This window comes from Filicampus tigris, chromosome 19 (genome assembly GCF_054856515.1).
Source record: "Filicampus tigris isolate MCC_2025a chromosome 19, RoL_Ftig_1.0, whole genome shotgun sequence".
Lineage (NCBI taxonomy): Eukaryota > Metazoa > Chordata > Actinopteri > Syngnathiformes > Syngnathidae > Filicampus > Filicampus tigris.
In genome coordinates, this window is record NC_141235.1 from 2,928,267 (window position 1) to 2,956,135 (window position 27,869).

Here is a 27,869-nt window from a genome sequence, read left to right on the forward strand (position 1 = left end):
CTGGGTGTGCTCGTTTGCGTCCGTGTCCAGCTGCTTTCTTTTCGCGTCAGACGTCTGTTTGGAGGAATTGCAAACACATGTTGAAGCGTTTCTTTGCATTCAGGAAAGGAAAGCGGCCCGATCTTACGTCGTGTGACGCGCGGGTATGTTTGTAATTTATCGAGCGCGACGCACGAGTCGTGTGACATCACCGCGGAGCCGCGCCGGCCCTCAGGACGGATAATAAAGCCTGCAGAGACGCCGGCCAGCTTGGCACGCAGTCAGCGCATACGACACTCTTTACATCACCTTGGCTGAGCTCGGCAAGTGGGACTGTGTGGGTGTGTGTCATGATTGCTTTCAATTTTTTTCCGTTTGTGTCTTTTGTGCCTAATGTGTGTGTACGCGTGTCTGTGTTGTATGTTTTTGTTTCAGTTGTTTTTTTTGTGTGCCGTTTGTGTTTTTGTTCCTGTGAGTTTCACGTGTGTTGTTTTTTTTTTTATCATGTTGTGTGTTGTCGCGTACATATGTGTCTTTTGTTGTGTGCTTGCCTGTTTCTTCGGTGTCTGTTTTGTGTGAAAGCGTGTACGTTTTTTTCATGTGTGTTGTTTTTGTTTATGTAGTGGTATTGTGTGCTTTTGTTCCTGTGTATGCGTGTGTCTGTTTTGTGTTGTATCTTTTCCTGTGTGTGTGTTTGTGTCATGATTGGCTTTTCTGTGCGCGTGTATGTTTCATGCTTTTGTTCCTGTTTTTGTGTGTGCGCGCGTGTTGCCCCCGTTGCCATGGCGCCCCTCGCCGAGTTTGACACAACATCTGCAGCTTATAGTGGTTCATTACAGTCTGAAATCACAGCAGTGGAAAGTCAGCACATATGGGCGGCCGTTGCGCAGCTCCGGGTCGTCCTAAAGGTCGAGTAGAAAAACATCTGCGCGAGGACATTCTTCAGGCGTCATGAATGCGATGAGCCTCCTTTTTCCTCCTCCTCCTGCTCGTCGGACGATGTGAACGTTTGCTGTGAGGTTGGCTCGTGTCTGTTTGACGTTAGAACTTGTGGGAAAGGCAGTTCACACCATGTTGTGCAGGAACGCTTCCAGACTCCACAGAGGGAGGGAAAAAAAAAAGTTAATTCAGCATTTGGGAACAGTTACATCAACGTTCCAGGAGACGTTATAACTTTGGCTAAAAAAAAAAAAGGTAAGGGTATACCCTGACCTTTTTTTTACAAAACGAGGTAAGGGTGTAGCCTTATTTTTTTTTCCAAAAACGAGGTAAGGGTATACCCTTACCTTTTTATGAAAAACGAGGTAAGGGTATACCCTTACCTTTTTTTCGAAAAACGAGGTAAGGGTATACCCTTACCTTTTTATGAAAAACGAGGTAAGGGTATACCCTTACCTTTTTTTCGAAAAACGAGGTAAGGGTATACCCTTACCTTTTTATGAAAAACGAGGTAAGGGTATACCCTTACCTTTTTTTCGAAAAACGAGGTAAGGGTATACCCTTACCTTTTTATGAAAAACGAGGTAAGGGTATACCCTTACCTTTTTTTCGAAAAACGAGGTAAGGGTATACCCTTACCTTTTTATGAAAAACGAGGTAAGGGTATACCCTTACCTTTTTTAAAAAAAAATGAGGTAAGGTTATTTTTCCAAAAACGAGGTAAGGGTATACCCTTACCTTTTTTACGAAAAACGAGGTAAGGGTATACCCTTACCTTTTTTTCGAAAAACGAGGTAAGGGTATTTTTCCAAAAACGAGGTAAGGGTATACCCTTACCTTTTTTACGAAAAACGAGGTAAGGGTATACCCTTACCTTTTTATGAAAAACGAGGTAAGGGTATACCCTTACCTTTTTTTCGAAAAACGAGGTAAGGGTATACCCTTACCTTTTTATGAAAAACGAGGTAAGGGTATACCCTTACCTTTTTTTCGAAAAACGAGGTAAGGGTATACCCTTACCTTTTTATGAAAAACGAGGTAAGGGTATACCCTTACCTTTTTTAAAAAAAAATGAGGTAAGTTTATTTTTCCAAAAACGAGGTAAGGGTATACCCTTACCTTTTTTACGAAAAACGAGGTAAGGGTATACCCTTACCTTTTTTTCGAAAAACGAGGTAAGGGTATTTTTCCAAAAACGAGGTAAGGGTATACCCTTACCTTTTTTAAAAAAAAATGAGGTAAGGTTATTTTTCCAAAAACGAGGTAAGGGTATACCCTTACCTTTTTTACGAAAAACGAGGTAAGGGTATACCCTTACCTTTTTTTCCAAAAACGAGGTAAGGGTATACCCTTACCTTTTTTACGAAAAACGAGGTAAGGGTATAACCTTACCTTTTTTTCGAAAAACGAGGTAAGGGTATACCCTTACCTTTTTATGAAAAACGAGGTAAGGGTATACCCTTACCTTTTTTTCGAAAAACGAGGTAAGGGTATTTTTCCAAAAACGAGGTAAGGGTATACCCTTACCTTTTTTCCGAAAAACGAGGTAAGGGTATTTTTCCAAAAACGAGGTAAGCGTATACCCTTACCTTTTTTACGAAAAACGAGGTAAGGGTATACCCTTACCTTTTTTTCGAAAAACGAGGTAAGGGTATACCCTTACCTTTTTATGAAAAACGAGGTAAGGGTGTACCCTTACCTTTTTATGAAAAACGAGGTAAGGGTATAACCTTACATTTTTTACGAAAAACGAGGTAAGGGTATACCCTTACCTTTTTTTCGAAAAACCTTTTTTTTTACCTTTTTTTTCCCTTACGTTATTTTGGAAAAACGAGGTAAGGGTATACCCTTACCTTTTTATGAAAAACGAGGTAAGGGTATACCCTTACCTTTTTTACGAAAAACGAGGTAAGGGTATACCCTTACCTTTTTATGAAAAACGAGGTAAGGGTATACCCTTACCTTTTTTTCCAAAAACGAGGTAAGGGTATTTTTCCAAAAACGAGGTAAGGGTATACCCTTACCTTTTTTACGAAAAACAAGGTAAGGGTATTTTTCCAAAAACGAGGTAAGGGTATACCCTTACCTTTTTTACGAAAAACGAGGTAAGGGTATAACCTTACCTTTTTTTACGAAAAACGAGGTAAGGGTATACCCTTACCTTTTTTACGAAAAACGAGGTAAGGGTATACCCTTACCTTTGTATGAAAAACGAGGTAAGGGTATACCCTTACCTTTTTTTCAAAAAACGAGGTAAGGGTATTTTTCCAAAAACGAGGTAAGGGTATACCCTTACCTTTTTTCCGAAAAACGAGGTAAGGGTATTTTTCCAAAAACGAGGTAAGGGTATACCCTTACCTTTTTTTCCAAAAATGAGGTAAGGGTATACCCTTACCTTTTTTTCTAAAAACGAGGTAAGGGTATACCCTTAAGTTTTTTTCGAAAAACAAGGTAAGGGTATACCCTTACCTTTTTATGAAAAACGATGTAAGGGTATACCCTTACCTTTTTTAAAAAAAAATGAGGTAAGGGTATTTTTCCAAAAACGAGGTAAGTGTATACCCTTACCTTTTTTTTCGAAAAACGAGGTAAGGGTATACCCTTACCTTTTTATGAAAAACGAGGTAAGGGTATACCCTTACCTTTTTTTCGAAAAATGAGGTAAGGGTATTTTTCCAAAAACGAGGTAAGGGTATATACCCTTACCTTTTTTACGAAAAACAAGGTAAGGGTATACCCTTACCTTTTTTTCGAAAAACGAGGTAAGGGTATACCCTTACCTTTTTTTCGAAAAACGAGGTAAGGGTATACCCTTACCTTTTTATGAACAACGAGGTAAGGGTATACCCTTACCTTTTTTAAAAAAAATGAGGTAAGGGTATTTTTCCAAAAATGAGATAAGGGTATACCCTTACCTTTTTTACGAAAAACGAGGTAAGGGTATACCCTTACCTTTTTATGAAAAACGAGGTAAGGGTATACCCTTACCTTTTTTTCAAAAAACGAGGTAAGGGTAATTTTCCAAAAACGAGGTAAGGGTATACCCTTACCTTTTTTACGAAAAGCGAGGTAAGGGTATACCCTTACCTTTTTATGAAAAACGAGGTAAGGGTATACCCTTACCTTTTTTTCCGAAAAACGAGGTAAGGGTATTTTTCAAAAAACGAGGTAAGGGTATACCATTACCTTTTTTACGAAAAACGAGGTAAGGGTATAACCTTACCTTTTTTACGAAAAACGAGGTAAGGGTATACCCTTACCTTTTTTTCGAAAAACGAGGTAAGGGTATACCCTTACCTTTTTATGAAAAAAGAGGTAAGGGTATACCCTTACCTTTTTTAAAAAAAAAACGAGGTAAGGGTATTTTTCCAAAAACGAGGTAAGGGTATACCCTTACCTTTTTACGAAAAACGAGGTAAGGGTATACCCTTACCTTTGTATGAAAAACGAGGTAAGGGTATACCCTTACCTTTTTAAAAAAAAAATGAGGTAAGGTTATTTTTCCAAAAACGAGGTAAGGGTATACCCTTACCTTTTTTACGAAAAACGAGGTAAGGGTATAACGTTACCTTTATCACGAAAAACGAGGTAAGGGTGTACCCTTACCTTTTTTTCGAAAAACGAGGTAAGGGTATAACCTTACCTTTATTACGAAAAACGAGGTAAGGGTAGCCCCTTACCTTTTTTTAAAAAAAATGAGGTATGGGTATTTTTCCAAAAACGAGGTAAGGGTATACCCTTACCTTTTTTACGAAAAACGAGGTAAGGGTATACCCTTACCTTTTTTTAAAAAAAATGAGGTATGGGTATTTTTCCAAAAACGAGGTAAGGGTATACCCTTACCTTTTTTACGAAAAACGAGGTAAGGGTATACCCTTACCTTTTTTTCGAAAAACGAGGTAAGGGTATTTTTCCAAAAACGAGGTAAGGGTATACCCTTACCTTTTTTACGAAAAACGAGGTAAGGGTATTTTTCCAAAAACGAGGTAAGGGTATACCCTTACCTTTTTTCCGAAAAACGAGGTAAGGGTATTTTTCCAAAAGCGAGGTAAGGGTATACCCTTACCTTTTTTTCGAAAAACGAGGTAAGGGCATTTTTCCAAAAACGAGGTAAGGGTATACCCTTACCTTTTTTACGAAAAACGAGGTAAGGGTATACCCTTACCTTTTTTACGAAAAACGAGGTAAGGGTATACCCTTACCTTTTTTACGAAAAACGAGGTAAGGGTATACCCTTACCTTTTTTACGAAAAACGAGGTAAGGGTATACCCTTACCTTTTTTACGAAAAACGAGGTAAGGGTATTTTTCCAAAAACGAGGTAAGGGTATACCCTTACCTTTTTTCCGAAAAACGAGGTAAGGGTATTTTTCCAAAAGCGAGGTAAGGGTATACCCTTACCTTTTTTTCGAAAAACGAGGTAAGGGTATTTTTCCAAAAACGAGGTAAGGGTATACCCTTACCTTTTTTACGAAAAACGAGGTAAGGGTATACCCTTACCTTTTTTTCGAAAAACGAGGTAAGGGTATACCCTTACCTTTTTATGAAAAACGAGGTAAGGGTATTTTTCCAAAAACGAGGTAAGGGTATACCCTTACCTTTTTTTCGAAAAACGAGGTAAGGGTATTTTTCCAAAAACGAGGTAAGGGTATACCCTTACCTTTTTTACGAAAAACGAGGTAAGGGTATACCCTTACCTTTTTTACGAAAAACGAGGTAAGGGTATACCCTTACCTTTTTTTCGAAAAACGAGGTAAGGGTATTTTTCCAAAAACGAGGTAAGGGTATACCCTTACCTTTTTTTCGAAAAACGAGGTAAGGGTATTTTTCCAAAAACGAGGTAAGGGTATACCCTTACCTTTTTTACGAAAAACGAGGTAAGGGTATACCCTTACCTTTTTATGAAAAATGAGGTAAGGGTATTTTTCCAAAAACGAGGTAAGGGTATACCCTTACCTTTTTTACGAAAAACGAGGTAAGGGTATTTTTCCAAAAACGAGGTAAGGGTATACCCTTACCTTTTTTACGAAAAACGAGGTAAGGGTATTTTTCCAAAAACGAGATAAGGGTATACCCTTACCTTTTTTACGAAAAACGAGGTAAGGGTATTTTTCCAAAAACGAGGTAAGGGTATACCCTTACCTTTTTTACGAAAAACGAGGTAAGGGTATAATCTTACCTTTTTTACGAAAAACGAGGTAAGCGTATACCCTTACCTTTTTTTCAAAAAACGAGGTAAGGGTATACCCTTACCTTTTTATGAAAAACGAGGTAAGGGTATACCCTTACCTTTTTAAAAAAAAAATGAGGTAAGGTTATTTTTCCAAAAACGAGGTAAGGGTATACCCTTACCTTTTTTTCGAAAAACGAGGTAAGGGTATACCCTTACCTTTTTTTCCAAAAACGAGGTAAGGGTATACCCTTACCTTTTTTTCGAAAAACGAGGTAAGGGTATTTTTCCAAAAACGAGGTAAGGGTATACCCTTACCTTTTTTTCGAAAAACGAGGTAAGGGTATACCCTTACCTTTTTTTCCAAAAACGAGGTAAGGGTATACCCTTACCTTTTTTACGAAAAACGATTATACCCTTACCTTTTTTAAAAAAAAATGAGGTAAGGGTATTTTTTAAAAAAAAATGAGGTATGTGTATTTTTCCAAAAACGAGGTAAGGGTATACCCTTACCTTTTTTTCGAAAAACGAGGTAAGGGTATAACCTTACCTTTTTTTCGAAAAACGAGGTAAGGGTATAACCTTACCTTTATTACGAAAAACGAGGTAAGGGTATACCCTTACCTTTTTTTAAAAAGAATGAGGTCAGCGTATACCCTTACCTTTTTTACAAAAAACGAGGTAAGGGGGAGATAATGGATGGATGGATGGAGGTAAGGGGGGGTACCCTTACCTTTTTTATGAAAAACGAGGTAAGGGTATACGTGGTAAGGCGTTTTTGGGGTTTTTTTTCGAAAAAAGTCCTAAGTGTATAGTAAGGCGTTTTTTTCGAAAAATGTAGTAAGGGCAGGGTAAGGCGTTGATTTGAAAAATGTCGTAACGGTATATATAGTAAGGCGTTTTTGGCGAAAAACGTAAGTGTATTTTAAGGCTTTTTTTTTTTTTTTTTCGAAAAACCTGGTAAGGTTATAGTAAGGTGGGAAAACCAAAATCGGTGTCAAAACCAGAATCAGAAAGGAGGTTAACCAAAATTGGGGCCATCTTCACAATTAGTAAAATATAAGTCGAAGAACAAACATGGCTTCGTAAACTAGAAGGGGAACAAGTAGATGGCACAGGTAAGAGCGATGTGGAGAAAAAGGAAAAAGAGCTTCGAGGAGCGAGCGAAGAGAAAAGAGCTTACGCGAAGGGCGCTGGGTGGTCGTCAGGCTGAGGGCGGCAGCAGGCAAACCGGGGCATGCGACGGCCCGGGTGACCCATTGAGCGGGAGCGTCACCAGAGGGCCCCGGCGAAAAGGCCAAGCGGCAGCCGGTGAGACGAACGCTCCCTGATTGGAGGCGGAGGGACAGTCGGGAGCAGGTGGTGACGTCTGCACCTTGATGGACTGCGAACTTGAGAGGTCAAAGTCTTTATCGAGGAAAATAACAACAAAGATCAATGCCGGACAGACAACGTATCACCCAGTAACTCAAGTTTATAAACTGAACCTATAGGACAGAATAAAGGGAGCAAAGCATAAGACAATATACAATACAATGCAACTTAATTTATCTTTCAAACGTAAAGTTACACCCACACCTATGGATCTAACATGCCTGTTTTTGTAAAGTGGGAGGATGACTCCAGATTCAAACCCCGAACCTCACGCTGTGAGGCGGACGTGCTAACCACTCGCCCACAGTGTCATCCCTGTGGTGTGTTCTGTTATTGCAGGATGCTCCATAAGCTTATTATTGAAGCTTTCCCCCAAAACAGAGTACGTTTCTTCATTGGATGTCATCCGTTTTTGTTTTTTTTTTGTGCGCGTGTGTGCGTGAGTATTTTGTGCGCGCTGTTCTTCACTGTGTGCGTGCGTGTGTGTGTTGGCAGACAGCGGGGATGACGTCGTCAGGCGTGGTAATAACAATGAGAACACGATTGAATCCAGACTACAAGGTCTCGCACCCTCTCTCCCAACGTGTGTAAAAATATGCGAGAATCTGAGACGTTGAAACATTTTGCGCGCGTGTGCGCGTTCACTAGCTTGTCGTGTGCAAGTACAGTATGTGGGAAAAGGCGAGAAAAAAGTCCACTGGTGGAGTTTCCTGAGTGGAGTGAAGCAGTGTGGAGTGGATAGGAAATGACTCATGGTGTGTGTGCGCGTGCGTGTGTGTGAGAGAGCGAGCGAGCGTGGGTGTGTGCTCCAGTGTGCAGTGTGTTAAAAACACGGAGCACAGTGGTCCCGGTGAGTCACTCCGTGATGTTCACTTTTCCATGCTGACGACCACCGCGAGCTCGTCGCTCTCCGCGTGATTTTTTTTTTTTTTTTTACTAGTTGTTTTAAATTATTTGTATTATTATTGTGGAAAGTGTGTATCGAGCGCGCGCACACACACTTTCAGACGATGGACTCCCACGCTTTATGCACAATTTGCGGATTTTTCGTGGCATTGCTGAGCGCTTTCCACGGCGCCTGCGCGCAAAAAAGTAAGTTTGAGTTTAATTTAAGCCTTTTCTGCGTGTACGTCAAGTGTGTGTGGTGTCAAGCGTTTTCCTTTACCGGCTTACATAGCTGACCGGTTCCGCATTCCGATGGCCTGATTTGAGGCGCCACATGCATCGAGCCTCACGTCTCAGTCCACGCCGAAGTAACGCAGCACGACTCGGGGACGAAGGAAAAGGCGTCAAATGATTGACCACGACTACATAGCAACAAGTGTCTAATTCTTCTAAAGCCTCTGTCTGCCTGTCTATCTCACAACCTGGATATTACTCTGATTTCAGACTGACCCTGAAGGCAACACCACATTAAGATACTGTTATTAAGTGTCTGTCTGCTGTTGCCTTCATGGACAGTCTCAAATAAGCGATTTCCCCACGCTACCGATCTGTCTGGCTATCTATCGATGTAGATGGATGCTATGGCTCTGATTCCGGGCTGACCCTGAAGGCACCACACTTTTGGTAAACGTCAGGTGTTGCTTTCAGGGACGCTGTAATAGTTCGTGTTTCCCAGACGCCATCTATACAGATAGATGGATGGTTTGTATCTCAGACACCTGACTTATGATAATCAGGTAAATGTCAGGTGGCCTTCAGGGACAGTCTGAAATGAGTGGTTTGCTCACCTTATTTGTCTTTCTGTTTATCCATTCAGAATCCGGACTGTCAGATAATTAATGTTAAGATAATTAGGTGCCAGATGTTGCCTTCGGGCATAGTCTGAAATTAGTGCTTTCATTACTCCATTCTTTGTCTGTCATATAGTTAGCCAACTATTCGCCCACTTAAGTCACTGATAAAATTGTCAGCTCAATTATGATTTCTTTCCAAGAAAGAACATACATAACATAAATAAGAATGTCATCAAACGAGCGATCTGGCGTCTTCATTATAATATAAACTACTCGCATGCAAGCGTTTGACAAGTGCACACATTCGCAGTTTCCCACAGAAACATGCACCTGTTGGTCTTTGGAGGTTCATGTGGGGGAATACAGTCATACCTTAATACGCACATTTACAAGTTATTTATAATACTTTTAAAATAAGGAAAATGGCACTCTATGGTATTCACGGCAATAATGCAAATCAGTAGAATGTAAAGAATTTAACAGTTTGTAAAACATGATTTAATGCTTCAATTCCATTCATTGTGCCACTCCATCTGGTGTGCCCGCCTTGGCCACCGGGGGGCAGTATAATAAAGTCCAATAGAGACAAACGAAGAAGATAGCATTTTCCTCTATATGTTATCATTAAGCTAGCAGGGGCATTCCTAAGGAAAAGTTGTTTTATTGTGTAATTGTCTCTGTTTTATGTTTTAGAGCAAACTTCAGCTAGGAGTGGCATTAAAAAGCTTGAAGCCAAAAGTGCTGCTTATTTTGAGCGAGTTGAGTTGAGTTGATAATTAAAACACTTATTGTGACTTTTGTTTTTTGTCTTGCCCTTGAAAAAATACACAATGCATAAAAGCATGAAGCTAAAGCTAATACTAAAACTCTGTTTTTTTTTAATCGCAAACTACAAATGCCCCAAGATAGTAGATCGAGATTGTTCCTTCAGTAAAGTGCTGTAAGTTGACTTAGCACGAAGAGTTTAGTGGAGTTGTTTTGGGAAGGTTTTGTGTTGAATCCCGACGGAGGACAGCAGGCTGACTTCGTAGGAAAACACTGCTCGCCTTCAGATCATTTCCTGATGCTTTCAAGCGCCGCGGCTGTGTGCGTGCGTGTGCGCGCGCGTGTGTGTGTGCGCGCGTGTGTCCGCCGCCACTCCAAACACGCAGCGCGAGGCCATCTCCCACATCTGGATATCAGCTGCTGCTCCGCCCGCCCCCGTCTGTTTTATGACAAAACGCAACATCCCCACACCCAAAAAGACGAGACTCCCCAACGAAAGGAATGCGAACGCCGGCGCCAGATTGCGCATGAGCGGAGCGGCGAGAAAAGTGAGCGCGTACACGCGTGACCGTGACGTGACAGGGCGCGAGGACGCCTGCTGCGTTGCGACACGACGCGGTGCAGACGCGCGGTTTGTCGGACGCGGGGTCAGTTGGCGGTCAACGCCGACGCTGCTTCCCGGTGACCTTGGGCATTCCCCGAGTTCTTCCTCAGCTGGTGCCACTTTTGCTCTACGATTGCGCATTCCAACCTCACTGTGCTGCACTAGTGCACTGTGAAAAACACAACTGTCCTTTTTTAAAAAAAAAAACACACCAAAAAAAACATTCATGTTCAGTACGACGCTGACGTTGGCTCCACGGCCACGCTCCAGTTTGGCATGCCACCTTTAAGAGACCGCAATTGCCCTTTCTCGCCTATAGGTGGCAATGTTTTTCAGTTTTGCACGAGTGACTGGTTTTCTCACCTATCTCCAGTTCAAAAATCTGACTTTAACGTTGTCCCATTGCCACAAAAAAAAAAAACAAAGTAGTGTTGAGTTTCGTGTTTCACACTCTACACATCGCCAGCTTTCGAATGAGACCCAATTTGAAAAATCCGATTGGGAAAAATTGGAATAAATTCGGTGTGAAAATGTTCTACGTAGCCTTTGTGTGACTGCTGAGGTTTCTCACGTTGGGTCAAGTTGGTGACAGCAGACTAGCGAACATTTGCCTGCTGTGAGTACTATAAGTAAAAATAAAAAAGTTTATTTGTATGACTTTATCATGTCGCTCGTTGTACTGGTTAAACGCAAATGTCAACTCGTGCAGTTTTGACTCACTAGGAACATGGAGTTGTCTTGCTGATGTTGTCCTAGTATTGGACACGAGTGAGGCAAAACTAGCAGTGACACATTGTTGCCGTTGTCCAATGAGCCAGGCGGGAAAGGCGCGGTCACATTACGAGAGCGTCAAGTGAGCGTTTATGAGCAGGTGCTGTTTTGTGCTTGCTAAAACTGTGGCGTGCGTTTTGTTGTGGTTTGGTTTGGTTTGCACTACTTACTTGACATGAAAGCGCCATGTGTCTTCAAATGGCCACTTTTGAGTTCCTTGTGCCTGCTTGCCAAGCCCTGAGAGCATTTCCCACGCCGCGGCAGGCCTTTTCAATGACTTCCACAGTCAAGGCTAATCCTGCAAAATAATGCACATTTTCAACAAATTTATACAAAAAAAACCCAAAACAGATTACAGTTTGAAAAACAACAACATTGTATCCTGTTTACGTAATGCTGGTACATATTATCCGTTACTCTGCGTACAGTTGCTTGAAGGCTTCTAATTGCCGCAATTCACACTAGCCTGTCTATGGCGTTTTGCATTGGGCATTAGCATTAAACCAGCCGACTTAAACGGAGTGAAATGGTTTGCTTGAAGATTTTGCTGTTGAGGGATGCAAATGTTTCATTGTTTTATGGGTCAGTTGTACATTTTGGGGGGGATTCGTTTAATAATAGTAGGGCTCACACAGCTAGATATGTGTACAATATTCATTTATAGTTTGGCTGTCTAACAAGACTAATAGTGTATGTCAAGCGTTTTCCTGTTGGTGGCAAAAAGGGAAGACGTTGTATTGCAAATAGATGAGTCAGGAAGGACGATGTCAGGAGAGCCTATTGTTTAGCCCATCTTAGTTATCACCATGACTATTACTGTTGTCTGCAAAAAAAAAAAAAAAAATATATATATATATATATATATATTTTGGGTATTACTGACATGTGACATTATGAGGTGCAAATGCACATTGAGCTACGTGAGAGGCTAACATAAAAAAAAAAATCATACCTTAAAAATATTTTAAATGTTTTATCGATTGAAAACTTTTTAAAAAAAAAATATTTTTGAAATGCAACAAATTGAAACTACTTCAAATGTGCGAGATTTTTTTTAAAATACCTTTGACTTGTAATCATGAATAAAAAACAAATCCAATGTTGAATACTTACTTTTGTTTAATATATTTGCATTTTTTGATAATGAATTGCAAATATTAAAACGTTCAATAATGTAAAAAATGCATTTGTCTATATATATATATATATATATATATATATATTTTTTTTTTTAAATAAACTATTTAAAATGTGCAATCATTATTTTAAAAACATTGTAAATGTTGACCACTTACGTTAGACGTATTTTAGTCTTCCATTATTTGCAAAAGGTTTTCAAAGAAATCAATCATGTTAAGTACAGCAGCGTAACCCAAACAAGTTGAGTGGGAAAAAAACAAAACAAGTGGTGGTGGTGGTGGTGGGGGGGGGGGGGGTAGCACGCGAGGCACACATTGAAGCACTCATCTGTCTGGCTGTCATGCAAACAAATGAAGCCTTCCATTGTGTCCACAGTGGGCGGGCGGGAAGGAAGCGTTTCCCTCAAGCACCATCTTGTTTTCATCTGAAAGACGCTGCGTGGAAGACACACAAACAATCCCAAGGAAGCACTTTTGCGCAAACGCGCACACGCTCGCATAAGTTACCCGCAAGCTTTCGCGTTGAGAGATTTTTTTTTTTTCTACCACCAGTATAGAAAACTCCCCTTCGTTTTTTTGGTGTCCGCCTATAACACCAATTTCGTTTATTTTGGATGTAATTCCACTGCCGTCCACTAGATGGCGGCACACTATCGTATTCAACGCGGCGGAAATCGCAACGAAGAAAACAACAAAGTCTTTCAAGGTCAACCTCAGTTTTGCTATAAAATGATGGACTGTCAAATCCTCTTCCGTCCTGCATTTTACGCCTACAGAACCCCACAGCTGTAGCTTCAGTTTATGACGGACAGCTTTGGCAACGATTACACCGGTCGACTCATTTTTACGTACGCATTTCAAAATGAATTTTGGTGCTCATCCTCAATCTGCCCTCTAGCACATTTCATAATAATAATATGAAAACTAATACAATATGTAATATATTTCGTAATAATTAGGTTGGTTGTGTTCAGCAATAGGCAATTTTTTTTTTTTCATGAAACACCTCTTTCCCTTTCAAGATGTTTTTAGATGTGCAAACATGCAATCGAATGAAACGCACCATCTTGACACCTAATTGCACCAAATGTCTTTTTGTGTTGTGGGGAATAATTAAGAAAACAAAAAAAAAACAGGAATTTGATGTGAAGTTTTCCTGTGCGCAGGTAAGTGTGGCCTCTCCGAATTCTGGAATTCCGACCTGGACGCGTGTGTGCCGTGCGCATCCTGCAAGCAGTACCCCAAGACGCCGTCGTGCAACACATGTGAGACATCGCTTCACGAGCTTCCTTTCTGACACCTTTCATTTCTACTGCACTACATTTGACCAATAAAAATGTCGGCTTTTACGGCGTAACGTTGCCCCTAGCCATCTTTGTTAGCACAAAAAGTCTGATTCCCTTTAATAACTAAAAAAAAAAAAAAAAAAAGTTGGAAGAACTTCAATTGAACTGAACCACTGGAGAAGCATGTCTACCACTAGCACAAATTTTTTTTTTTTTTTTTTAGTCAGGATTATGCTAAAATGTATGAGTTTACCTTTTTTAGCTAATTCCTGGTTAGCGTTGATTTCCAGCTTTGATGTTGCTGTGATTTTTTTTTTCGACTGCAGGCAAATTGGTGGAGGAGACGTCGGACGTGTGGAAGCTGGCGGCCATCAGTAGCTTCTCGGTGCTGGCCGTGGTGCTGGTGGGCGCCGCGCTCATCATCGGGGTCATGGTGCATCGGCGCAAGTCGCACAAGCTTCCTCTACGAGGTACATCGGGGGTTTTTTTTTTTTTTTTGGTCCTAAAAAAAATCAATTATGTGCACCCTTCAAAACGTACTTTTGACTCACATGATTTATTTGGTTTTTTTTTTTTATTATTACCTCTTTGGGTTATTCTTATCCAATATTTGGTTATCTCATTGGGTTACTATTTTAATACCCATATTGGGTTACTTTCAACTCAAATTGTATCGCATTGGGTTATTTTTGTTAAACCCAAATTGGGTTACTTTTAACCCATATTAGATTCTTATCCCATTGGGCTATTTTTAATTTGATTCGTTTTTGTCCGTACTGGGTTATTTTTAGCCCAGCAGTTTTAAGGGTGTAATGTTTGTCCGCCTATCTATGGCAGCGACATAGTGATTGCGTGGGGTTTAAACAAATGTTATTTATTTGAGTGACACTGAAGAGTACATTCAAATGTCACTCGTTAGCAAATGCTAGTAGACATGAGCACTTTCGTCACAGTAAGCCTTTACCTGACACTTTTCTTTTTTTTGTTTGTTTGTTTCACACAGAACCAATTGAAGAAACTGCAGGGCCACTTTATCAAGCTTAACCCTTTCAGTGAGTGTACTTTTCACATCATGTGATCATATCAAATATGATAACCCAGGGGTGGGCAAAGTAGGGCGTTCACATTATCAAGAGTCCCAAAATATTTGTTGCACTTATTAAGATTTAGAAACACATTTCAGTAATTAAGGGTAATCAAGTAGAACGATTGTAAATACTCAAATTCATCCATCCACTGTCCAACGCGCGTATTCTCACGAGGGTCACGAAAACGGAAAACTTTACATACACATTTAAAAACGACATTAGTTAATTGCATATCATTCACACTACATTCTTTTGCGAATTAAAAACGAGCACGAAACTATACTTCACATGCGCTTCATTTTGGCGTCTTTTTCTCGTTCGCATACATTTTGCCCACCCCTTCTGCAAACGCGCACGCGCTAACTGAACGGTGGCCGTTTGTCATCGGCAGCCTCGTCTTCCTCTGGAAACAAATCCATGTGACCTACAGAGGCAAGCGGCGACTGCTCCGCCCCCGAGGCCCGACTCGACCTGACCCGAGGACCCTCCGTCCGTACCGCCCACTGTGTACTCTGACTGACTGAGCGACCACGGGCTTTCCCCGGACAACAAATACACCTTACCCTCCCCCGCCCCAAAAAAACGTTATTTAACTATAGAAATGGCGACGACGCGCTTGGGTTCCTTTGAATGATTCCTCCCTGGCAGAATGAACACTTGGAGCAATGCAAGTGGGCTGTTATGTTACGTAACAGCAAGAATGTATGCAAGTATGAAGAGGTCAAAGGTCGGGCTTCACACTGTCGGGGTCTGTTTGAATGTAGCTAACGTTTAGGTGAAGCGTCTTCTCTCTAGACAATCGTGCACTGTTACTGCGGCTCCTGCCGACCAAACCACACAATACGTACTCACGTCTACGCAAAACGCCAATCGAATCGAATCGAATCGAGCTGAGGCAACTAATCGCAAACACTTCATGTGAAAATAGTGACGACGTTTTTGTCCAAAGGACTATTTGGGCCACATTGACTGGGAAATGTAAAAGTTATACGAACTAGTATGGAATTGATTTTGGAGGAAAAAAAAAAAAAAAAAAAAAAAAAAATCACGTTCTGTTCCAGTAGGGCTTTGGACATTTTCTTTTGTACTTTTTTATATCCACGTTATTCTTTTAAAAAGTGTCACTCCTCTGTCATGTGGCCCAATTACTCCTTTGTTGCTAGTCTTCAAATCACTCTTTTTTTTCCCCCCCCATGTTTAAAATATGTGTACAATTTCTATGCAGGGGCACTTTTAAGATCTAAAAAGTCTACACACCCAGAGTTCAAATGTCATCTTAAACCATTTCAAATCGTTTGTCCACATGTGACTGATAACCTTTTTATAATTCAATTGACGAGTTCAGCTGTTTTAGTCGGATTTTCCTGCCACTTTGGGTGTAGACTTTTTATATCCACTGTATTCTTTTAAAGGTGCTGTTGTCTTTTTCCATGTGGCCCTTATGCTCGTTGCTTTAAAAAAAAAAAAAAAAAAAAAAAAAAAAAAATTCCCTTGAGTTTTAAAAGATTTCCCGCACAGAAAGAACACTAATACAATTGATGAATGAATATATTTCAGTGAGTGTATGGTTAACATTCAACGAAATGCTTTGTTGTTAGTCACAAGCACATTTTCAAAAGGGACTTTACAGTGAAGACTTTTTTTTAGTTGTCAAAACGTCCACCAGGCCAGCTCGTAATTTTAACTAACATCCTCCTTACGACTTCAAAGCTCTTTTCCACCCCCCCTTTCTAAAAGTATATAAATGTTGTGTACATGCACTGGCTTCTTTTGACCTATTGCAGTCGTCTTATTGCTTTTGAGTACCAAAATGTATTTTCACAATAAAACGTTTTAACTGAATTTGAGTACAAAACGAGACCAAGCCGTTCATTTCCAAGTCTTTTAATCGCTACTTTGCTTCCATCCTAAAGGAGCTTCTAACAAAGTAGAAATCTACACTTCCGTGACAAAATAGTTATATAAATATGACTTAAATACTGAGCAGAGCACTTTCAGTCCATTACATGAGGTGTTTTTTTTTTGTTGTTGTTTTTTTTTTCCACATTGTATGACACGAGAACTAATCTAGCACTTCTATTTCTCCTACAGAAGAAAACTTTACAAAGATCCAGTGGATAGTTGATTCTACTAGTTACAATGTTTTTTAGTCAGGAGGAAGGTGTGGAAGTGCCACAGGTGATGAGAACGATAAACATTATAATAAAAAAAAAACGACAACTAAATATTAGTTTAAATGTGCATTTGCTGCTTTGCATGTAGGCCAGCGTGGCAAATAAGCAAGGTTACGGTCCAGAAATAACAGTAACATTTTCAACAATGGTAGAAAAGTGGCAGAAGTAGTGTGCAACGCTTCTTCTGTTTGGAATAAGTGGGATCGCACTGGAGACAGAATACATTGGATTGGGGGGGGGGGGGGGAAGAGACCTGTGGAGTACTGCAAGAAATTGTTGAAATATTGCACGGAACCTTGGAGTATTCAGGAAAAGTTGTGAATTAGCACAATTTGATGAAAAAGAAAGATGCATCATTCAATCATTTTGCAGAAGTGGGAAAAAAGAAAGCAGTTTTATGAGGGGAACAAAAGAATGGCAAAAAAAAAAAAAAAAAAAGTTTTATGGCAACTTGCAAGGAGAAAATTGACACTTCATGACGAAAACGTATTCAGTCAAGTGATAAAGATAAACTGGTGGGAAAAGAATACTGAGAAGATTTTTTCTTTTCTTTTCAGTGTGTCCCAACACTTCCTTGCTAGTTTTGCACGGAAAGCTATTGCTTGAATTCGAAACAAAGATGGACACGCGGGCTGCGCTAGTAGCCGTTTCTTTCCTTGTCTGCGTGTGCAAATACAATCAAGGGTGCAAACCGTTCGCCCAAAATCAAAGTGATCACACTTTGCTACCAGGAGGCGCCTCGGACGAGGTATTTCAAACTCTATGGAAATAAGGCAAAGGAAATCCCGTAAGAAATGTCCAAAAAGGACCAGACATGAGACCAAAAGACACTTGAGCGCAAGTGATGCTATGACGCAGCCCACCCCGCCCGCCCGCCGCCCCCCACAGTCATCCTCAAAAGAAATTGGGCTGCGTGGGCTGCATGCGTGTTTCACTTGGCAAAAAAAAAAAAAAAGTCAACATTGACATAATGCTGGGACAAAATCAAGACACTAAAGTGGGCGGGCAAAGTTTTTGAACTCGATTCACCCCCCCCCCCCCCCTAAGGATAGAAGAACTTTTGAACACAAGACTGCCCCAAAAATAATAATGTCAGTTATTTACTTTTTCTCTAAGGGATTGGGGGGGGGAAAATTTTTTAAATCAGAAATCCCATTTTTATGAATGATGTTTTTCTTATATATATATATATTTAAAATGTGCATCACTACACAAGTTATAAGTGTATAGTCCTAACAAGTTTATCTTGAAGTTTAACCCAGACAAAAATTTTGTCAGCAAGGCCAAAATCAATTTGGACTAGTCTTGATTTCCTGCTAGAAAGGTCCTTAAAGGGTACACAAAACATTTTGAAACAACAGTCAACATTAAAAAATGTCCATAGTCATTACAAGAACATACGTCGCTTTTAGCATAACGTGCCACTTAACAAAATTATTTGATTCGTAAGAAAAACGGCTATTGACTGGATTCAAGTCCATCACTTTGAGTGAAGTTCACACAACCAGATGAGGTATTTGACGTTTTTTTGGAACGTGAGGTTTGTGACGTGAGCAGTCCTTCAACATTCACCGCCCGCAAAAAACAAAACAAAAAAAAAAAAAAAACAGAAACACAGCGTTGGGTCACAAGAAAAATGTCTATTCGGGGCGCCAAGAACGATCCAAGTCTAAAAAAGTAAAGCGCGGAGAGTCTCTGTCTCCGAAATGCAAGAGCTGCTGGGACAAAAATCCGTTCACCTGTAAAGGTCGGAGCCCAACGTCCGCAACTTTTGGGGAGCGCAGTCTAGATTTGATGTTTCCTGACACAGGCACTGGACAGCTGCGGGGAGAAGCGGGCCGCGCTTTACGGGATCGCTTTGGTCGCTTGCCCGTCAGGAAGGCGAGGAAACGCGCGTGACCTGATGACGACATTCAGAAGTGGTGCAAAAGTGAAGAGGCGGCGGTGCCAGACGGCGGGGACCTCAAAGAAACGAGCCCATGTCCAAGTCCAGGAAGTTGCTGGCATCCAAGCTGAACGAGGGGGAGGAGCTGTCGTAAGCGCGCTGGTCCCGGTGCAACTTCTCGTGGTGCCGCAGGTTGGACTTGCTGGAGAAGCTCCTGCCGCACAGCGCGCAGGCGAAGGGCTTCTCTTTGCTGTGGATCCGCCGGTGACAGATGAGCTGCGTGGACACGCGGAAGGCCTTGCCGCACTCCGGGCACTGGTAGCGCTTGGGCTCCGTGTGGATGCGCCGGTGGTTCTTGAGGGCCATCAGGTTGGAGAACTCCTTGTGGCAAGCGCCGCAGGAGAAGCGCCCCGTCTTGTGGCTGTTCTTGTGGTTGAGGAGGGAGCCGGCGTGGCGGTAGGTGCGGCCGCAGTGCTCGCACACGTGGCTCTTGTCGCTCTCGGGACCACGGGGGAAAGGTTGGGTCCAGCCGAGGTCGCGGGCGTCGGCTTCGTCCGGGCCGCCTCGGTAGGGGGCCCGGGAGCGATCCTTGGAGTGCGCCTCCATGTGGCTCTGCAGGTGCGCCACCAGACAGAAGGTCTTGCCGCATCGCGGGCAGCAATGGCGCCTCATCTGGGAGTGGATCTGGAGCGTCAGGGCGTCCGGGAAGGTCTGCAGACAGAGGCTGCAGTGCTGGAGGTTTTCCGAGTGGGTCTTCTTGTGGTTGAGGAGGGAGCCGGCGTGGCGGTACGAGCGCCCGCAAAGGTCGCACCTGCGGCGGCAACAGCTCGGTGTCACGCTCACGTCTGGCCCAACCTCCCATTCCCCCCCCCCCCAGCAGCTTATTCAATTGCCCCTTTCACCATGGCGTCACACGTACTTCCAGGTGGCAAAAACTCCCAATGGCGCCGCTAGTACACAAAACCCTTCTTTGGCGTGAGCGATTCATGTTCTTTTTCTACTGCCGTAGTTTGAATGCGTAAAGGGGACGACAGAATGCTGACCGTAATTTACAATTCCTGGACAGGAGAAACTAGTTAACATGAGGGACTAGTTAATTAACTGACTTTTCTGTCGAGGTGACCTTTGCTAGCAGGCTAGCCATTATGCTAATTTGCTCATTTTCTCAAAGACAATCCAAACAAACCTTTGTGACATCCGCTCAAGTTATCCTTCTCAACAACTCTGCTGCGTTGAGTTGGATTTCATTTCAAGTAAACGGAGCAAAAATGAAACCTTTAGGGGTTCATCTCACGGCGCGAGCCCAAAGACAAGGTTTGGTCATAAAGGTCAGGTCAGCGGCAGCCGCTCATTTTTCTGCCGCCTGGAAGTAAGCTGGCACCTGAAAGTTTATTATGAAAGGTCTGTACCAGGGATCGCCAACAAGGCAGCTCGCGAGGACCACACAAGTCGAGCAGATTTCCTTACCTTGCCGAATCATTGTTGACAATGATTTCAAGAAAAAATAAAATCATAGACGATTAGCATTCAACCGCCATTGACGGCTATGGACGTCAAAGAACTGTTTTTCAGCAGTGCGTATCAAACTGGTCGCCCTCCATGTAAAACTTGCCAAGAAAAGAGAATAAACATGACTAGTTGGCTGTCGGTAACAGGAAAAACTCACGTGAAGCACTTGTCCGGGCTTTCTCCCGGCGGCATCCCGACCTCTCCCGGACCTGTGCGGCAGCGGTGCCTCTTGAGTCCGGACCTTCCTTGGAAGCTCTTCCCGCAGGCCGAACAGCTGAAGTGCCCGCCGGCGCGGCTGTGGACCTTCTGGTGGTTGCGCAGGATGCTGGCGAGGCGGAAGGCCTTCCCGCAGGTGAGGCACGCGTACTTCTTCTTCTGCGTGTGGATGCGCGCGTGGTTGCGCAGCGCCATGGGGTTGGTGAAGGCCTTGGCGCAGACGGTGCAGGAGAAGTGTCCCGTCTTGTGCGTGTTCTTGTGGTTGAGGAGGCTGCCGGCGTGCCGGTAGCTGCGGTGGCAAATGTCGCACGCGAACACCCGCTCCTCTTTGCCGTCGGCGCCGCTTCCCGGGGAGCCGGCGCAGGCGTGGGCGGCGAGTTGGTCACCGGAAGCGAACGTCCGTCGGCACCGCGTGCACTTTGAAGCCCGGGACCTCAGGCTCCGCCCGCCGCCCTTCCGGGAGTCGGCGCAGACGTGAGCCGACAGCTGGCGTTTGCCCCGGAAGCCTCGACCGCACTTTTGGCAAGGGAACCTCTGACTCGCAAAGTGTGTGCGTAAGTGGTTCTTCATGGCCAGCTGATTGGAGTAAGCTTTGTTGCAAAGGGAACAGTAATACTGGCCTGTTTTGTGGGACTTTTTGTGGTTAACCAGACTGCCGGCGTGGCGATACGTGCGGCCGCACTGCTCGCACGCAAAGGGCCGCCTGTCAGCCGAGCGTTCTGATTGGACCGCGGCCTCCCGGGGGGTTCGTCGCCGCGCTTCCTGGCCGTCCTCGCCGTCCGACTTGTTCATCTGCATGAGGGCTTGGATCTGGCTGTTCAGCTCTTGGATCTTGGCTCGGTTCTCCTTGTGCCTCCTGAGGTGGATCAAAAGCTGCTTCTGGATTTTGAAGGCTTTACCGCACTCGTGGCAGGAATGCCTAGGGGGGGGGGGCGGAGATGAGGAATATGGTCAATGACTATTCTAGAGCATTCTCTATCCGGGATGGAGCACTAAGGAGTGCCCTACCTGCGGAAATTAAAGCAACTAGCTCTGTAGAAATATCAATTTAAGAGTTTTTTTTTTTTTTTTTGTACGCTCATTTGGTTACCACACCTAGTATGGAACTAGTCTCTCACATTTGAATTTTGGCCTGTTGAACTGCCACTTCCCCACCTCCCACACCCGAGAAGTCATTTTATTAAATGGATTCTCACGCTGTTTAAAGATCTAGACCAGAGGTGCAACTGTTTTTTCGTAAACGGTGGGGGCCCTTTGGGACTCTTTTGTGATCAAGGGCTACAGTATATAAATAAACACGACGATTCTATGCTTGAAAGTGTTTCTTCGCTATATTGCGGGTTATCTTTTACAGGCTGCCATATTGCGGATTTCTCACTTTTTGCGTTCTGGAACGCTAAACAAAGGTTCGCTGCGCATGAAAGCGTCTGCGGCGCAAAAAAAAACGTTGCAATCTAACCTGCGACTTTCTCCTAAATACCAAAAAGGATTAACATGCAAAAATGACATGAACGCTAACTTGTGGTGTCAAGACTTGTACATGTACTTTACCTCTTAATGTCAAAGTGGGACCTCTGGTGGTTTTTAAGAGCCAACAGGTTGTAAAAGCGTTTCTGGCACACGCTGCACCGGAACACTCCTGTTTTGTGAGACTTCTTGTGGTTGAGGAGGGAACCCGAGTGTCTGTACGAGCGGCCACATTGATCACATCTGTGCTGACGCTCCTCCAAGCGGTCCCTGGCGTCACTCGGGCCTTCGCGGCGCATGCTCTTGGCCTTTGCTTCCTCGTCCTCGCCACTTGCTGCTGCTTCTTCTTCTTTCTTCTCCGCGATGCAGTTGTGGCTCTCCAGATGATGGTAGCTGGTGCAGAAGGTTCCGCAGCGACCGCAAATGATGCTTTGCGTCTCCCCCTCGCCTCCCGGCCCCTCACTCTCGCCGACGCCGTCTCCGTCTTGACGCTTGACGTGCACGAGCTGATGGGCGAGCAAGTCCTGCCTGCTGGCGAAGCTCTCGCCGCAGGCACTGCAGATCATCATCTCCCCCGGCTCGTCCTCCCTGGCCTCCTCCTGGGAGGACATGGACGAGGGCCCCGAGCTGCCGGCGGCGCATTGGGACTGCGCGTGTCCTCGGAGGTGGCTCCTGAGGGCCCGCATGCTGCTGTAGCTGTTCCCGCAAACGGAACACTGAAAAAGGTCGCCGTCCTCTTCTTCGGCGCTGCCGCTCGGCCGCTCGCCGCTGGGATTTTCTCGGAAGCTCGGCTCAAAGTAATTCTGGGGCTCGGCGCCGTCGAGTCCGTGAAACTGCGCGAGCGTGCCCGCGAAGTTGCCGTGGGCGCTGTGGCCCCCGCCCGCACGCTGATGCTGAAGCAAGGGGCACGTGTGCGCCACGATGCCGGCGATGTCCGCAAAAGTGTCCCCGCAGTCGGCGCACATGTGCCGTTGCATGGAGTGCTCGGCGGGAGGTAGCCGCGCGCTCGGAGTCGCGTCCCGATGATCGCGGTACGCGGCGCCGTTCTCCTGATCCAGGCCGAGCGCGGGATGAGCACCGTCGTCGTCGTCGTCCGCCGCCGCCGCCGCCTCATCCTGCCGCGAGGAGAAGAGCCCCTGCTGGTTGACTGGACAAAAGTGCTCCGGGGTGAGCCAGTCGCCCTCTGCGTTGGGGTTGAATGAAGATTTGTGGCCTTTGTGTAGGCGGAGGTGACTCTTGAGCGCGGCCAGGTGAGGATATTTCTTCCTGCAGACGGAGCACTGGTAAATCCCCACCTGATGCGAGCGTTTGTGGTTGATGAGGCTTCCGGAGTGGCGGTAGCTCTTGCCACAGATCTGGCACCTGAAGGGACGCTCCTCGGAACGGGCGACGGAAGCGTCGCCCGTCCCGGATGCATTCGGAGCCGGGTGGAGGAGCCCGGGATCCATGAGCGGCGGTCGTTCCTGAGAGCAGTCGGAAGACGGCGCTTGATTAATCGAGCAGTTTGAATACATGTGACCGTTAGTGCTACTATTTCCATGCGGCCGATCAAAACCTTGACAGTTATCGACTGACGCCAAAGAAGGAACATGATTGATGTGAGCCGCATAAAAGTTGGATTTGGGCGAGGTAACGTTGTTGTATGTCACGCTGTGGCTCTCGACTGCATTGCCGTGCAGGCCAAAGGACGCGGACGAAGAGTTATGCATTTGGATGTGCTCCTGGAACGCTTCATCACTTGGGAGCACAACCTGGCACAAATGGCAGAAGTTGACAGGAGCGTCTGGGCTCTTTGGGGAAAACTGCTCCTGAGTGGAGCTGGAGTAGAAGCCAGACGCTGAGCTACCGCCTCCGCCGTTGCTGCTTCTGACCTTGTGTGTCCTCTGGTGGCTGTAGAGGGCCGCCATGTTGTTGAAGAGTTTGAAACATACGGTGCACTCAAACATTCCCACCTGATGAGTCTTCTTGTGGTTGTTCAAGCTTCGCAGGTGAATGTAGGTCTTGTCGCACAGGTCGCACCTGAACGGTCGGCCGGCGTCAGACGTGTCACACGGCGGATGATAAGTCTCCATCTTGTGGTCAACGGGGCGGTTTTCCGTTTGAATCCCGACGGCCGACTGGTTGTTCCAATGATCATTTGGGATTTCCCGCGGGGGTTCAAACTCCACTTCCTGCTTCTTTGCTTGCGAGGCACGGTGAACCCGCTCGTGCGTAGAGAGTTGCGTTGCCAAGCGGAACGCCTTGCCGCACTGCGAACAGGAGTGCTTTTTGCGCGCCGTGTGACTCCGCAGGTGACTTTTCAAAGCCAGAGCGTTCGAGTTCTCCTTGCCGCACACGTGGCACTCAAACGATCCCACGTCGTGAGCCTTTTTGTGATTGGCGAGGCTGCCGGCGTGCCTGTAGCCACGCCCGCATTCGTCACATTTGAATTTGCGCTCCTCCTCTTGCTCCAGGTGACCGTCCGTATGCTCGACTAGGGCGGCCACGTCAGGACACATCAGCCCGCACTGTTGGCACGGGAAACCTGCGGTCCGTGCCGAGTCATGCGCCGCCATGTCGATGAAGACGGAAATACGAGCACCGGATATAAAGTGTATGCAGGAGGGTAATACATTAGACGCTTTTCTTGTCCATACACAATGGAGAACAGTCGTTTAGGTCCAAAAGGTGTCCAGTGAGACCATAGAGGAGAGGATGAATCCAGTCTATGGGGGAGGGGAGGAGACAAACCAAATTCATTACAAAATCAGTAAGATATCTACGACAAAACAAATACCACAGTCGCAGTGTATTTCAAACCAAAGTAACAAAATATCACAAGCAATGCACATCCTAACGTATCGTGCCTGGACAGAAATACAGTGCTTTGTTTATATTAATTCTGTAAAATAGACTCTGATTAAAACAATATAATGTTATTGTCATGTATTGTTCGATTCAATCTTCATTATGGAAGGTGCCCCAGATGAAGGTGAGCCGGTGAGTTTACTTTATGCCCGAGCAGAGAGGTCATTACAGTTGTTGTTGTTGTGTTCCTTAACTTTTGTCATTTGACTGATGACGGAACCATATGAATGAATGAATGAATGGTTTATTTCGGTTGTGCGCATAATACAGAAAAGAAAAATACACAAATCATTTCAAATATCAATTGACAACCAAAAATAGGAATAGGCTGAAGCACCAAGCTTATTATTGCCTATCCTATAGTGTCCCATGAATCACCTAGAATTTCAATAGAAGAAAATAAATAAATACTATACACTCATATTTTAATCTATAATTTTACATGTTATCAATGGCCCTATACACATCAATTATTTTACATTTTAATTGTTCCTCAATGCATCATCAAGTCCATTCCATACTATGTATTTATTTTAGAACATGAACAATTAAACTATGTAATGAATCGCGAATACGTGAATAATTCCGAAAACATCCAGTGACACTTTGCACTGGTAGGCTAATTAGCTGTGTCAATAAACCAGGAAACCAACGCTTTTTTCCCCTTTATATTAACACCGCCAATAACCTATTGCAGAAAACGGTCAACATAACTGTACACTTGCCGAAGAGTGTGGAAATAAGCTTTAGTTAAGCGCAGGTGAAGGTGTTGCGCTAGTTAGTCCCAACGTTAGCGAAGCGACATGCTAGCAGCCTCTTAGCTAGCAAAACAAACATTGCAGCAAAAAAAAAAGGCAGGAAGCGCAACGTCAGCAAGTGTAGCAAACCAAATACCTGTACCTCCTATATCGAATCCACGCACATTAAAGTGGACGTATGGCTTCTCGCTGGCTAATTAAATAGCTTATTTTGAGATGTATATCCATTGAATGGGACTCTCTTCTTCCAATTGTCTTATTCTTCTTCCATCCCCAGTTCCACACTGCTCTTGTTGCTAGGGGACAGGAAATGTGCAACCGCGAAATACTTCCCCGCGAAGAGTCACTCCATGCACCACATAAATAAAATAAAATAAAATAAAATAAAACAAAACAAAATAAAATAAAATAAAACTTAGTGTCAATCAACAAAACTACCGTCCTTGGTTGTCATGCAGTCCAAATCGAATTATTATTTTTTATTCCACCAGGAGTGTCAAACTTATTTCCGTAGTTATTGGTTTCCCTCAGAGGCAAATGTGTTTAGAAATTACTTCCACTCTGCCCCACCTCCTTTCAAATAGAAATGGTTGTGTCCTAACTGCACCACTAATTCAAGAAAAAGTCAAGTACATTTTAATTTGAGCATCCCTGATGGCACAGATTAGCTATATTAGTCCATGTTTAATGTGTTTAAATGGTCTGTTAAGTGTGACAACCTATGTGAAATACTAGTAGTTAGCAGTAGTATTTTTAGATAACTGAAGGTTTTTTAAGTCATCTAGGCTTTGTGCCTGAGTTCACATTTCCATTTAATCTTTTATAACTGTTTGCTTTCACACATTCAGGTACAATTGTTATGTGAAAATCATTTTAAACAAATCATTATGGACGTATGGTTATTTTATATTTCTATATTTAAGCGCAGTGTTATTGTTCAAACTGTGCAGAATGTTTTGCTGCAGATTTACAACAATTAGTAGTATACGTTTAAGGACCTGGACCCACTGGTATATCCATTTTTTTCCAATCAAAATGCTTCAAATTCAACTCGGGTTCAGTATATTTAAAAATAAATATACAGAAAAAAGAAGAAATCTCTAAATGTAAACGCAAATTGATTCACGCTTGGCAGACTGTACTCTGTCGTCATCATGGTCCTAGCGCCGTCCCACATACACAGTCAACCAGTCAAAACGGACCACCGCGTCCGACAACAAATACAGTCGTGTGGGGAGTCATTTTTTTCTTTCTTTCTTCCAAGCACTTTCAACCCACAATTAATGCCCTGCTCCAGGTGAGGCTGTCACTCGTTCGTTAAGTACAATTAGAAAATTAAATATAAACAGAAAGAAGCTGACGTTAAGGATGCCGCCGCCGTCGAGCGAAATGGGTGCAGGCGGTCCTAAAGCCAGCCATTTTGGGTTGAATTAAATTAGCAGGCGAGCTAACGAGTGCGCGACACGCACGTCGTGTCAAGAATTTGTTGACACGCTGACGTTGTCACTCCTCACAGCTGACAGTTAACACCGCGCGTGGTCGTGTTGGTCAACAAAAAACTAAACATTTATGGCTTGACGTCGCCGACTTCCTCTGTCATCGAGGCGGTTAGCTTATTGTCCCTAAGGTCCTAATGCCAGCCATTTTGTACTATTTTTCATGCACAGCTCGTATTTCCACATGGTGCAGCATCGTCACCGGCTTTATTTGCACGGAACGTACATTTTAGCCTACTTGCTGTCAAATAAATGCATCCCGTCAATGCTGCGATTTATGTGGCAATGCCTCATTGTGTTGTATAATTCAATGATTCTCAACCAGTGTGCCGCATAATGTATCTTGATCTGTGCTAGCGGCATATTTTGACAGGCAGAAAATGAAGGCTCTAAGATCAGTGCTTCTCAAAATTCACATAAAAAAAATACTTCGAGCTCCAAGTACCATCATCATGACCAACACATCAGCATGCAGAGATAGGTACTTTAAATATTTTTGTCAGCAACTGTACCCCTGTTTATAAAGTTAGACTAAAAAGTTAAATACAAACGAGTTGTACTGAGGCAGTGATTCTTTTGCAATAAAAGCTCTAGGTGATTAGGTGTGCTGTGGGAAATGATGCAGTCTCACTTAATTGGTCCAAAAATGATCATTTATGAACTG

General features: G+C 43.7%; 2 protein-coding genes across 3 annotated transcripts; one reads left to right on the forward strand and one right to left on the reverse strand.

Moving 5' to 3' along the window:
- Positions 1–8,248: 8,248 nt before the first annotated feature.
- LOC147128878 (tumor necrosis factor receptor superfamily member 12A) lies at positions 8,249–16,695 on the forward strand. The gene is made up of 5 exons (XM_086017035.1): positions 8,249–8,553; positions 13,646–13,744; positions 14,092–14,235; positions 14,769–14,817; positions 15,245–16,695. The coding sequence occupies exons 1-4, from the start codon at positions 8,472–8,474 to the stop codon at positions 14,807–14,809; spliced, it is 366 nt and encodes a 121-aa protein (XP_085873161.1). The 5' UTR covers positions 8,249–8,471; the 3' UTR covers positions 14,810–14,817; positions 15,245–16,695.
- On the reverse strand, positions 16,384–26,458 carry znf646 (zinc finger protein 646). 2 transcript variants are annotated; one of them, XM_086017027.1, is made up of 4 exons: positions 25,852–26,458; positions 22,189–24,809; positions 20,579–21,556; positions 16,384–19,723 (listed from the first exon to the last, which is right to left on the reverse strand). In XM_086017027.1, the coding sequence occupies exons 2-4, from the start codon at positions 24,657–24,659 to the stop codon at positions 18,991–18,993; spliced, it is 4,182 nt and encodes a 1,393-aa protein (XP_085873153.1). In that variant the 5' UTR covers positions 24,660–24,809; positions 25,852–26,458; the 3' UTR covers positions 16,384–18,990. The 2 variants fall into 2 exon arrangements, with proteins under 2 accessions (XP_085873153.1, XP_085873154.1); XM_086017028.1 differs by having other exon boundaries at positions 25,846–26,458.
- Positions 26,459–27,869: the final 1,411 nt, after the last annotated feature.